The sequence below is a fragment of the Podarcis bocagei genome (assembly GCF_964188305.1).
Source record: "Podarcis bocagei genome assembly, chromosome: 14".
NCBI lineage: Eukaryota > Metazoa > Chordata > Lepidosauria > Squamata > Lacertidae > Podarcis > Podarcis bocagei.
The window spans coordinates 42,405,213-42,418,275 of NC_138139.1; the positions used below are offsets into that span (position 1 = coordinate 42,405,213).

At 46.4% G+C, this 13,063-nt stretch overlaps 1 protein-coding gene and 1 long non-coding RNA gene across 2 annotated transcripts in view; one reads left to right on the plus strand and one right to left on the minus strand.

The window, feature by feature from the left end:
• LOC308573105 (acyl-coenzyme A synthetase ACSM4, mitochondrial-like) overlaps positions 1-13,063 on the plus strand; it is an 18,222-nt gene continuing 5,159 nt past the window's right edge. The window contains exons 1-9 of the mRNA XM_081169817.1: positions 1-526; positions 1,860-2,070; positions 4,533-4,740; positions 5,587-5,730; positions 6,912-7,068; positions 7,884-7,963; positions 9,082-9,205; positions 10,476-10,556; positions 11,598-11,699. Of these exons, the coding sequence (XP_081025943.1) occupies positions 326-526; positions 1,860-2,070; positions 4,533-4,740; positions 5,587-5,730; positions 6,912-7,068; positions 7,884-7,963; positions 9,082-9,205; positions 10,476-10,556; positions 11,598-11,699 (1,308 nt within the window). The 5' untranslated portion in view covers positions 1-325. The remainder of the gene's footprint in view (positions 527-1,859; positions 2,071-4,532; positions 4,741-5,586; positions 5,731-6,911; positions 7,069-7,883; positions 7,964-9,081; positions 9,206-10,475; positions 10,557-11,597; positions 11,700-13,063) is intronic.
• The window catches only part of LOC308573150, a 12,734-nt gene continuing 11,183 nt past the window's right edge, over positions 11,513-13,063 (minus strand). The window contains exons 2-3 of the long non-coding RNA XR_014001966.1: positions 12,503-12,577; positions 11,513-11,628 (exon numbers count right to left, since the gene is read on the minus strand). This is a non-coding gene — a long non-coding RNA (uncharacterized lncRNA). The remainder of the gene's footprint in view (positions 11,629-12,502; positions 12,578-13,063) is intronic.

Genomic DNA, 13,063 nt, shown 5'->3' on the forward strand with positions numbered 1-13,063 from the left:
TCTGTAAGCTTTGTCCAAACAAATCAGGATGACTACTTGATAAACTGGTCATCTGGAGCAGCTCAGTAAATCCAGATCTCCCTGACTCACACCCCTGCCTTAGGCAAGTACTGTATCTTTCCTTCTATCAATGCATGGTCTGCAACAGGAGAACAATCGTGCTAATCTTCCTTAAAAGGCTGTTGTAAAGATGACAATGGCTGCCATTATTTAGAATTGTATTTATTCTTCTGCGCTGTGCTTTTTTTTCTTGTAGATTGGTGACCCAAAGGAGTATTTTAATTTTTTTAGCGCTAACGTCATTACAAGGTTTAATTCTTCCGCCATGAAAACTTTACTGAAATCACAGATTCTCAGATCGTTCTGGATACTTCGACTGCATCACCGATGGTTCCACAGGCACAACAGGTTCCTCGGCTCTCCCATTTTTGCTCAGTATGAAGCTCAAAGCCAAGGAGAGCAGCAGCTCCCTGAGTATTTTAACTTTGCAAGTGATGTTTTGGATAAATGGTCACAGATCGAGAAGGTAGAATTTACTTTCCTTCTACAGATGAAGTGGCTTCTTCTAAATTAATATCTGATTGTGTCCTTTTTTGAAAAGCAGTTAACGTGTGTGTGTGTGTGTGTGTGTGTGTGTGTGTGTGTGTGTGTGTGTATTTCTAGAAAAATATATACACACACATATGATGCTTTGATGCCAACTTCTAAATAGTGAGCACCTCCAAACCATCAGAAATTTGTGTCAAATACATACAACAAAATTTAGGTTTGCACAACTAAAGTGGATTAAACGCTCTATCATCCCAGCACAACAAATCCACTTTTAAAAATAATTGAACCTTTTACGTTTAAGAAAATTATGGAGGAATGCATTAAAAAGTGAGGAGTGAGCAAATGATTAATGGGCAGATGTATAAACACCCCACAGACAAATCAGGTATAATGCTCTTTGGTGTACAAACCCACCCCCACCAGATTGCAATAGACATTGAGTAAAGACCAGATACAATCTAGCCTCCACATAAGCTTTATGTAAGCAAATAAGGATGAAGGCGGCAGCTAGACTGCTGACCGAGACCATATAACACCAGTCCAGAAAGATCTTCATAGGCTCCCAGTACGTTTCTGAGCACAATTCAAAGTGTTGGTGCTGACCTTTCAAGCCCTAAACGGCCTTGGTCTTGTATACCTGAAGGAGTGTCTCCACCCCCACCATCCAGCCCGGACACTGAGGTCCAGCTGCAAGGGCCTTCTGGCGGTTCCCTCGCTGCGAGAAGTGAGGTTACAGGGAACCAGGCAGAGGGCCTTCTTGGTAGTGGCGGCTGCCCTATGGAACGCCCTCCCAGCAGATGTCAAGGCAATAAACTACTATTTTACTTTTAAAAGACACCTGAAGGGAAGTTTTTAATGTCTGACGCTGTATTGTTTTTGATATTTGGTTGGAAGCCACCCAGAGTGGCTGGGGAGACCCAGTCAGATGGGCGGGGTATAAATAATAAATTATTATTGTTATATTATTATAACAGGCTGCCTGGAGGAGCCCAGTAATAAGTTTCATCCACACACCCTCCAAGCCTGATCTGGAATTGACGTGGTCATCACATACCTCTCAACTGTCCCGCTTAAATCAGGACATCCCATTTGGGGGGGCTTTGCTTGTGCATGAGGACACGGCCCCCTTAAACTCACAAGGGCATGGTACCTAAAAACACGATAGATCACAGTGCCCAGAAACACACATTTCAAATAAGCACGGTCAGCCCTCAGGCTGAAAAAAGGACCCCCGCCCCTGCTAAATCAGGTCTATAAACAAAACAAACTTTTCCTTTTCTTTTAACACATCTGCATTTATTTTGCAGGAAGGAAAAAGACCTTCTAACCCAGCACTATGGTGGATAAATGGAAGAGGGGGTGAAGTAAGGTGGAGCTTTGAGGAGTTGGGAGTCCTGTCCAGGAAAGTGGCCAATATACTCTCCAACCAATGTGGGCTATGCAAAGGAGACAGAGTTTTGGTTATCCTGCCCCGAATCCCGGAATGGTGGTTGGTGACCGTGGCTTGCATAAGGACAGGTCAATAAAAATAGCCGAACGTAATACAGCAGGGATGGTGAACCTGTGACTCTTCTGGTATGGTTAGACTCCAAATCCCATCAGCCTCAGCCAGCATGGCCAATGTTCAGGGAACAAGATGGGACCTGGAGTCTTGCAGCCACAGAACCAGGAGGCCACAAATTCCCCATCCTTGAAATACAGCCGTTCTTGGAACTGTCTTGAACTACAACTTCCATCATCCCCAGCCAAAACTTCCAATGGTCAAGGATGATGGGAGTTGTAGTGCAAGACATCAGGAAGGCATCATGTGGGGGGGGGCAGCTCTTGGTGGCGACCCACAAGTTGGAACAATAAAGCAAGTGTGGGCAATTTCTGGCCCTCCAGATGTTACTAAACTACACCTTCCATCCGCCCTAGCAAGAAGGGTCAATGGTGAGGCATGATTGGAGTTGTAGTTTAGTAATATCTGGTGGGCCAATGGTTCCCCCACACCTGCCATAAAATGGTGGTCAGGAGACTCCATGCCATGGGCCAGATTAGACCCACCAGGCAGAGGCTTAGGAAGGTCAGGTGGTACCTGGTGCGGAACATTTCTTGTCACACACACCCCACATTGATTTTAATTTTTTTGCCTGCAAAAAATGGTTTTATGTTATTTCATATTTTCTTACAAAGGAATGTGGATTCTGAGCCTCTGAAAACAAGTAAGCGACTAGGGACAGATACTTAAATCTACAGGATGGGTTGTGTTTTGGCTTGTGTTATTTATATTTATATTTATATTTATATTTATATTTATATTTATATTTATATTTATATTTATATTTATATTTATATTTATATTTATATTTATATTTATATTTATATTTATATTTATATTTATATTTATTTATATTTATATTTGTTTATTTATTTAATAAAATTTATTTTTAAAAACCTGCAAAACAACCAAACAAACAAAAAACACCACAGCAGTAAAATCAAGAGAAATTAACAATCCTACTTTAAAACATACAAAAGCTAAAATATTAAGATTAAAATAACTTCAACTTCCTAAGCATCTAGGTATGCTTGCCTAAAGAAGAGTGCTTGAATGCTTTCAGCAGGTGCCCAAAAAGAGTCTAGCAAAGGCACGTGCTTTGTTGAAATTTCAGCCTTCATGACATAGAAAAACGGCCAAGTAAACAGCTATTTTTGTGGAGGAGGGTCAAGATATTAACTGATATGCATGAAATTTCATCTGTAACTATATACAGTGGTGCCTCGCAAGACGAACGCCTCGCAAAATGAAAAACTCGCAAGACGAAAGAGTTTTCCATTTTTGAGTCGTTCCGCAAGACGAATTTCCCTATGGGCCTGCTTCGCAAGAAGAAAGCCCATAGGGAAATCTCCGGGGACCTCTTTTAAAATGCTGGCGGTCGGGAGCAAAGACTTTCGCCTACCACCGGCCTTCAGAAGAGGTCCTGGACCTCTTCTGAAGGCCGGCGGGGGCAAAAGTCTTTGCTCCCCCCCCGCCTGCCTTCCCGGGACAGCGGAGACTTCTCCGCTGTCCCGGGCGATCTTAAAATGCTGGCGGGCGGCAGCGAAGCCTTCGCTGCCGACCCCCAGCATTTTAAAAGCCCCCGGGGCAGCGGAGGTTTCGCTGCCGCCCGCCAGCATTTTAAAATCGCCCCGGGACAGTGGAGGCTTCGCTGCCGCCCGCCAGCATTTTAAAATCGCCCCGGGACAGCGGAGGCTTCACTGCCGCCCACCAGCATTTTAAAATCGCCCCGGGACAGGGGAGGCTTCGCTGCCGCCCGCCAGCATTTTAAAATCGCCCCGGGACAGCGGAGGCTTCGCTGCCGCCCGCCAGCATTTTAAAATTGCCCCGGGACAGCAGGGGCTTTTAAAATGCTGGCGGTCGGCAGCAAAGCGCTCCTGTCCCCGGAGCTTGCGGGGCGGGAGGTGGGGAGAAGGGCTTTTCTTCCCACCGCCAGCCTTCAGAACAGCCTTCTGAAGCCTGGCGGTGGGAAGAAAAGCCCTTCTCCCCCCCCCCCAGCCTTCAGAAGAGGTCGGGGGACAGACTGTCCCCGGACCTGGTCTGAAGGCGGTTTCCATAGGAACGCATTGATTGATTTTCAATACATTCCTATGGGAAACCGTGCTTCGCAAGACGAAAAACTCACAAGAAGAAAAAACTTGCGGAACGAATTAATTTCGTCTTGCGAGGCACCACTGTAATACCTAGTGTAGTAAGGTAGGACTTTTGGAGCAGGCTTTTTTTTAAAGGTTTTTTATGAACTGCCCTAGTAGGGCAGTAATTGTTCCTTGATAATTTGTCACCCCCTCCATGATGGCACATAGGGAGGCCCTCCCCCTGCCCCCCCTTTCCTACACCCCTGCCACCAGGCCTCTCCATTTGGCCCAGAACCATTTGAGTCTCCAAAATTCCTACAACACAGATCCACCTGTCCTTAAAAAGAACATTGCTCTTCTTGTAGGAATCATCCTTATGCCTGGAATATCCCAGTTAACAGCAAAAGACATTCAGCACAGACTTCAGGCATCGAAGGCCAAGTGTATCATCACCACAGACACTGTGGCCCCTGCAGTGGATTCCATTGCAGGCAGCTGCAACTTCCTGCAAACCAAACTGGTGGTATCTGAAGGCCCGAGGGAGGGGTGGCTGAATTTCAAAGAACTCTGCAAGTGAGTATCCCTCATTGTGCTTCATCCAACAACACAGGGGTGGAGAACCTTCAGGGCCAGGGGACCAAATGCAGCCCTCCAAGCCTCCCTGGTTAGCCCTTGAGACTTTCCTCAGGCCATAGCCATTTTCCAGGCATACATTCTCTCAGTGCTTTTTCCCCCTAGAAAAAAAAAGGTGCTGGTATTCACCATGAAGTTGTTACAGTAAGTGCCACACTTCTTAACAACAAAAAAGAGGTGCATACCCTTGAGTAAAGGTAGAGGGACCCCTGACTATTAGGTCCAGTCGTGACCCACTCTGGGGTTGCGGCGCTCATCTCGGTTTATTGGCCGAGGGAGCCGGCGTACAGCTTCCGGGTCATGTGGCCAGCATGACTAAGCCGCTTCTGGCAAACCAGAGCAGCGCACAGAAATGCTGTTTACCTTCCCGCCAGAGTGGTACCTATTTATCTACTTGCACTTTGACGTGCTTTCGAACTGCTAGCTTGGCAGGAGCAGGGACCGAGCAACGGGAGCTCACCCTGTCGCGAGGATTTGAACCGCCGACCTTCTGATCGGCAGGTCCTAGGCTTTGTGGTTTAACCCACAGCGCCACCCGCGTCCCAATACCCTTGAGTACCCCCTGAAAACAACAGCATGGCTTTCTCTCCTCAGACCACCCCCTCCCAGGCCCTGCTTTGCAGCCTCCTTGGGTGCTTGTGCCTGGCTGGAAAGCATCCGTGAGCTCTGTTAAGGCTTCTTGCATAGATAGAGGCTAAATTTGGGTATATGATTGTGGGTGGAAAGTGGCCTCTTGCATTTGTGATTGGAGTTACTTTAACTATTGTGGCTTTCTGTGTTACACAGAGAGGCTCCTGACAGCCATACTTGCGTGAGAACAAAGATCCATGATCCAATGGTCATTTACTTCACCAGTGGAACGACGGGGGCTCCAAAGATGGCTGAGCATTCCCAAGGGAGTCTTGGCTTCCGGCCCATCGCCCACAAAAGGTATCAAATAGAGCCAAAGCAAAAATGTACAGTGGTGCCTCGCAGGACGAAAAGAATCCGTTCTGTGAGTCTCTTTGTCTAGCGGTTTTTTCGTCTTGCGAAGCAAGCCCATTGACGGATTAGCGGATTAGCGCTATTAGCGCTATTAGCGGCTTTTAGCAGCTTTTAGCGGCTTATCGGCTTAGCAGATAAGTGGATAAGCGGCTTAGCGGCTTAGAAAAAGGGGGGGAGGGGAAAAAACCCGCAGGAACTCGCAAGACATTTTCGTCTTGCGAAGCAAGCCCATAGGAGATTTGTTTTGCGAAGCACCTCCAAAACGGAAAACTCTTTCGTCTAGCGAGTTTTCCGTCTTGCGAGGCATTCGTCTTGCGGGGCACCACTGTACTGAGAAAAGGTCTTGAGGTTTCCTATTTCTCCTCACCAAAGAAGGTTACTTTGCAACATTTTCTCCATATATTCTCCACCATTTTGTGAGGCGGTTTCCATTTCCCATCAGCCCCCACTCCACAACTCCCCAGAAATGCATTATGAGGGATACAAAATGGCGGCCAGGCTGCCAACACAGTTGTTGCTGCTGCCAACACTAATACTGAGACCCACCCCAGAGAAACTCATGAAGAACTTCTCTCCCGCTCACCCCCAGCCAATCTTCCCTCAATTTCTCTTGGCACAAGTTCAGGGTCCAGCATCACAGAGTCAGGCAAGGCAAGGCAGGGCAAAGTCCAGTTTTCCGGAAGACAGAGGAGGGTCAAGCAAGGCAAAGTGAAGTCCAGCTTATGGTGAAGCAAGGCAACTTGGTAAGTTAAAGTGCAGCAAAGTAAGATAGGCATTTGGGAATGCAGAATAGCCTTCTGGAGCACTGAAGGCAGAGACGCATTCATGCAATTCATGTCTCAGACTGCACACCTAAATGTGAATGCATCAAAACACCAGGCACAATTACTGGGCGGTACCTGATCAGCATTAATCTAAGGGGAGGGGGCTCCTTAGGGTTTCCAAAATGGGGGCAGGGACCCTAGTAGATCAGGGTTGCAAACTCTGAAGGGTACAAAAGTATTAAATAAATAAATAAATAAATAATAATACCAAACAGTACAATGCCAGCCGCTGAGCATAATCTTCAAGGCCCTTGATGCATGCTTGAATTGCCTGTTGCCATTTTCTTTCCTCTGTTATATCAGATACTGGCTGGATTTGACCCCTGCTGACATTATGTGGTCCACTGCAGATACAGGATGGGTGGTGGCTTCTCTGGGGTCTGTTTTCGAACCATGGGCTTTGGGTTCCTGCGTCTTCATACACAGCCTGCAGCAAATAGAATCAACAATTATCCTGAATGTAAGATTCTTGCTCCTCTCTCTTCAAACATTTCTACCTGATTTTTCTCTATAATGGCAGCTTGTCCGTGGCTGGGATTACATTAGAAGTGGGGGAACAGTAATGAGACTGATTGTTTTTTACAATTATTTTTGACTAATTGCTATTGTCTCTGAGCCTGTGGAATAGGTTGGGATTTATGCCCACTTAAGGTTAATCAGACCACAATTGCTCTTGTTTTACTTAGGGATGGAGGAGAATGTTTGTCCTGAGGGATTAGAGATAAATTCAGTTTGCATTTCAAGATAAAGCTACCTAATTCACACTTTCTGAAACAATACGAGAACTGAGACATGAGAGCCTTCTTCAAATATCTGAAGGACTGTCAATGGAAGATGGCGCAAGCTTGTTTTCTGCCACATGCAGCCCTCTCAGTCTGGCCTTTGGGGTTCTCCCCAAACTACAACCCTCGCTAGACTTGCATTGTACTCTCCTTGGGTGTTTTGGTCCGGATAGACTGTGTCCTTGAACTCTGATAATGCTTTTCATTTGGAGACTAGAGAGTGTGTAGAACTAAGCCCTCTGTTCAAGGGTAAAATTAACATTGGTTGCTCCGCCCACTTTCCCCTCAGGCCCCACCCACCATGGGCATGTGGCCCTCAAAAGGTCACCAAGAAGAGAGAGTGACCCTCAGCCTGAAAAAAGTTCCCCACCCCCCTAGTTTAGCACTACTGTGCATCAGCCAATTTGTGAGATGAACCAAGACAGTTAATATAAAACTCAGTTGATCAAGATTGTGTTGTTCTTGCACAACCTTTGCCTTTTTTATGTGCTAGACTCTGTCCCGGTTTCCCATCACCACCATCCTGGGTCCTCCAACCTTGTTCCGCATGTTGGCACAGAGCGATCTCACCAGGTACCTTGAATACGATTGTTTCAGAACGGATTTGCTGCATGCGTCCAGACTCAGTGATGTCAGTGATGTTATTGAAGCTGTAGTTTGAAATACAAACCTTAGCATCTTGCCCTACTTGTTTCCAATACCAGACAAACGTTACATTCCAAGAATTACAATTGCAATTTGAGAGGAAGAGAAGAACTTCTACTTCTAATGCTGGTATCTGGAGTGGTAGCAGCAGGAAGGGGTGTGGTTCTTGCTCTTTCCCCTTGGTGGTGCCTTGGGCACTAGGGAGCCTGGGAAATGGGTTTTTCCCAAGGCACCCAATAGCTTCAGTTTAGACCTCCCAGACACTTGTGCCCCTGCCATAACAGCATTCAGGGTGCCAGAGAGAGGGAGGAAGAGGGAGGAAAATCTCATGGCCTGGCACTACCATGGTCACAACTGCCTTTGCTAAGTCAGGTGAATGACAAGCGGGAAGTGCAAAGGTTTATTGATGCGGTTTGGAAGGCTTACACAAATTGGATAAGGACCCAGTTGTGTTCCTAATGATGTCATCAGGAGCAAAACAGGCCAAGCTGGATTCCAAATGAAGAGTACATCTGTACTCATACTCATGGCTCAGGATGGAGACACACAACTATATTTAGATACTGATGCAGTGATCCTTTTTTTCCAGTGGCCTGAAGGTGTGTTGAGACCACATTTCACCATAGTCTTAAATACTATCAAAGCAGTATCTGGGACATCGGGAAGCATGGGGAATGTGCTTTTCCTAGGGTGCCCAATAACTTCTGTGCAACATGTTCTGGGTACTCAGAAGGGGCTCTCTAGAAGGTGCCTATCTAGGCCTGCCCGCTAGATGCCAGTGCTTGCACCAGCCACACTCCTGGACAACACATATGTTGGGATATATGGGGGTGGGGTGAGCCAGGTGTGCTCTAGAGATACCCCCTTCACCTATTCCGTACCCACAGCCACCAAATGACTGAATAGAGTTCGTGTTCTTTCCCCATGGAGTGTAACTCCCAACCACCTGCCAGGCCTTGTTGATGACCCCCTCCTTGAAATGTGCGTTTCTAAGATGCTGCATAAAATGTCCTTGGGGGTCTCTTATTTTGTTCACCCACATTCAGTTATAAGTTCATGAGTCTGCAGTACTGCTTAAGTGGAGGGGAACCTCTGAATCCTGAAGTGATGGAGCAGTGGAAGAGCACGACAGGACTGCAGATCTATGATCTCTATGGACAGACGGAAACAGTAGGTGCTCCTGTGTATTCTTACGCTTTCAATGATCTTTTAAGATGGAGATAGGGGACCTCAAACACATGGGCCAAGGTGGACGCCAAGCCTCACTATCTGGCCCTCAGGATTCTTCTCATGCCCCAGCCACACCCCGTCTCCCCAGGTCTTGACCTTCACTGATCCCCTGCTTTGCACCCAAATTTAGTGTTTTCACTGGGTAAATAAATAGTTGTCATTGAACTCACATAAAATGCTTCTTCCTTGCCTAAAAGGAGGATTCTGGGTATTGTGAGTATCTGTCAGCTTTCCCCACCTCTACACCTTCAGCTCATGTTCTGGGCCAAGCTGATTGTCTTTAAGCATCACCAATTTGCCTCCCGAGAAATGGGGTTCTGTTGGAGAGAAAAACAACAACAGATGGGCTAAAAAGAGTAGTGAGGTATTTTGGGTTCAGGCCCAACTTCTGCACCTAGCAGTGACATCCCCTGCTATTTATTGAAACCTAGGGCAGATCTATGGGATGCGGGTGGCGCTAGGACTTGCCGATCAGAAGGTCGGCGGTTCGAATCCCCGTGACAGAATGAGCTCCCGTTGCTCGGTCCCTGCTCCTGCCAACCTAGCAGCTCGAAAGCACGTCAAAGTGCAAGTAGATAAATAGGTACCGCTCCGGCGGGAAGGTAAACGGTGTTTCCGTGCGCTGCTCTGGTTCACCAGAAGCGGCTTAGTCATGCTGGCCACATGACCCGGAAGCTGTACACCAGCTCCCTCGGCCAATAAAACGAGATGAGCGCCACAACCTCAGAGTCGGTCACGACTGGCCCTAATGGTCAGGGGTCGCTTTACCTTTACCTTTAGGACAGATCTACACTCATGATTTATAACGTTAAGGAAGGTTTAAGGAACGGTTATCATAACATATTTGGACATACTACGTTTTGCTTTTAATAATGCGTTATTAAAATGAGACACCATCGGGCGTTGCAGAGCAACCAGGAACCGGGCAATAGGGAAATTGCTTTGTTATGAAGGAAACAAGGTAAGGAACATTTTTATTTTAGCAGTATGCCCTGTGACATTTTAGAACAATATATCTAATAGTTTAGTGTAGACCTGGCCCTAGTCAAATGTTGTAAAGCTACAGAAACTTGGGAATGTGCCATTTGAAATCCTTGCGAGTCACTTCAGTGTAAACGTGCAGAAGATCAAGATGCAAAGATATCAAAAGCTGTTGGGGAAATGCCATATAGTCCCTTTTGAAATAATATAACAATCTTCTTTTAAACAGGGTGTGATTTGTGCAGTTAAAAAGGGGATGAAAATTAAACCCGGTTCAATGGGAAAGGCATGTGCACCATATCAAGTCGAGGTGAGTGGTTCCTATTTTTCTAGCTCCTATCCATTTTTAAATGACAGCCAGCGAAGGTTGGTCCATTAGGGAAAATGGGGCACTGCACTACCAATGTCAGTCCGCCTTCAGCCAACACCCTCCCCCCGCAGCTGCCTATCTGCCTACTTACAACCAGTCTCAGAGTGGCCCCAGCTGCCAGCTTCCCCCTTCTTCCTTAGTCTCAGTGTTGCCCTTGTAAAACTCAACAAGGAAGAATGTGGAGACAAAACTAAAATTAGTTCACTTTGCCAGTCATTTGGTTCTACCTACTGCTGGCCTCCTTGCTTTCTGCCACACTAATCCCAATGGGCAGATCCTGAAGCTGAGACTCCAATACTTAGGCCACCTCATGAGAAGAGAAGACTCTCTGGAAAAGACCCTGATGTTGGGAAAGATGGAGGGCACAAGGAGAAGGGGATGACAGAGGACGAGATAGTTGAATAGTGTTCTCGAGGCTACTAACATGGGTTTGGCCAGGCTCCGGGAGGCAGTGGAAGACAGGAGTGCCTGGCGTGCTCTGGTCCATGGGGTCACGAAGAGTAGGACACGACTAAACAACAACAACAACAATCCCAATGGGCACCAGCTGAAACCGCAGAGTACAGCTGTTGTGACACAACAGAATGGAGGATACTTGATGCTGTGGTCTAAACCACTGAGCCTCTTGGGCTTGCCGATCAGAAGGTTGGCAGTTCAAATCCCCGCGACGGAGTGAGCTCCCGTTGCTGTGTCCCAGCTTCTGCCAACCTAACAGTTCAAAAGCAAGCCAGTGCAAGTAGATAAATAGGTACCACTGCGGCGGGAAGGTAAATGGCATTTCCATGCACCCTGGCTTCCGCCACGGTGCACCAGAAGCAGTTTAGTCCTGCTGGCCACATGACCCGGAAACCTGTCAGTGGACAAACAGCAGATCCTTCGGCTTGAAAGTGAGATGAGTGCCGCAACCCCATACTTGCCTTTGATTGATCTTAACTGTCCGGGGGTCCTTTGCCTTTGCCTTTACCTTTACTTTTCTTCTAGATCATAGATGAAGAAGCAAATGTTCTGCCACCTGGGAAAGAAGGAGAAATAGGCATCAGAGTGAAGCCCCAAAGACCCCTTGGTTTCTTCTCTCGCTATGTAGTAAGAAGCCTTCTGGAGAACTCCATTGATTTTTGTGTGGCATATGAAGGGACACCATAATTAAAAAGTCTGGGTGAATCCACAGAGCTTTGTTCCCTTTGGTTCAACTCAGGTTTATTCTGCATTTTCATCACTACCGCCCCAGAATCCGGGGGGGGGGGGGAGTTCCCAAGCGAAACTTGGAAAAAGTTGCAGATTTGTGTCTTTATTTACATATAAAATAATATTCATATACCATCCATCCAAATAAAATATCAAAACAGTGAACAGCATGCTTTGTATATGTCCGTCTAATACAGAATAAAGGCAATACAAACGAAACATTAAAGTGACTGGCTCACCTTGGGGAAATTCTAACAAATGCATAGGCCTGTTGGCATCAAAAGATCCTCAACAGCAATTAGCAGTAGGAGAGAAATTAGATTCAGTTTTCATTTGAAGCTGAATTTGTCAAATCTGCCCTTTCCAATATATACCGGTATACGTCTGTGTGTGTGTGAACAGATCTGCCCTTCAAAATTTGCACCTCTCTGAATTTCGTTTGCATTTTTTATTTATTTTTATTTATTTTTCATTTGCATTTTATTTATTTCTTTTTAAATTTGGATACCACCCTTCCTCTGTAGATCTCAGAGTGGCTCACAGCATCAAAATGCAAGATGAAAACACAAAATACATAATAAAAACAAGAACAAAGCAAAACAATAACACCTCTCCCTCCAAGCCCCTCCTACAAGCACATTAAAAAGGATATAGGATATTAGTAAGGCTATTTTTCTAGATAAAGAGGTACCAGAACTCACCATGATCCTTGTTCTCTTAGAATGGCAATGATGCCCACCTGAGAGGTGCCGGAACTGAGTTCCAGTGAGTTCCAGCTGGAAAAATAGCCCCAAATGTTAGTCGGCCACAAACCTGGCTGGAGATATGCTATGCAGTTTGCCAGCCAACCAATATTACATAAATGCATATATTAGGGGACACTGTGCATGAAAACAAACATATTGATGAAACACATAAAAAGGCGTTGTGTTTGGCTTAACCACCATTCATCTTCTCATTGAACTCTGGGAACTGTAGTTCTGTGAGGGGGATAGGGAATAGGGACCTCCTAGGATTTGCCGATCAGAAGGTCGGCAGTTCGAATCCCCGCAACAGGGTGAGCTCCCGTTGCTCGGTCCCTGCTCCTGCCAACCTAGCAGTTCGAAAGCACGTCAAAGTGCAAGTAGATAAATAGGTACCGCTCTGGCAGGAAGGTAAATGATGTTTCCATGTGCTGCTCTGGTTCGCCAGAAGCGGCTTAGTCATGCTGGCCACATGACCTGGAAGCTGTACGCCGGCTCCCTTGGCCAATAAAGCAAGAT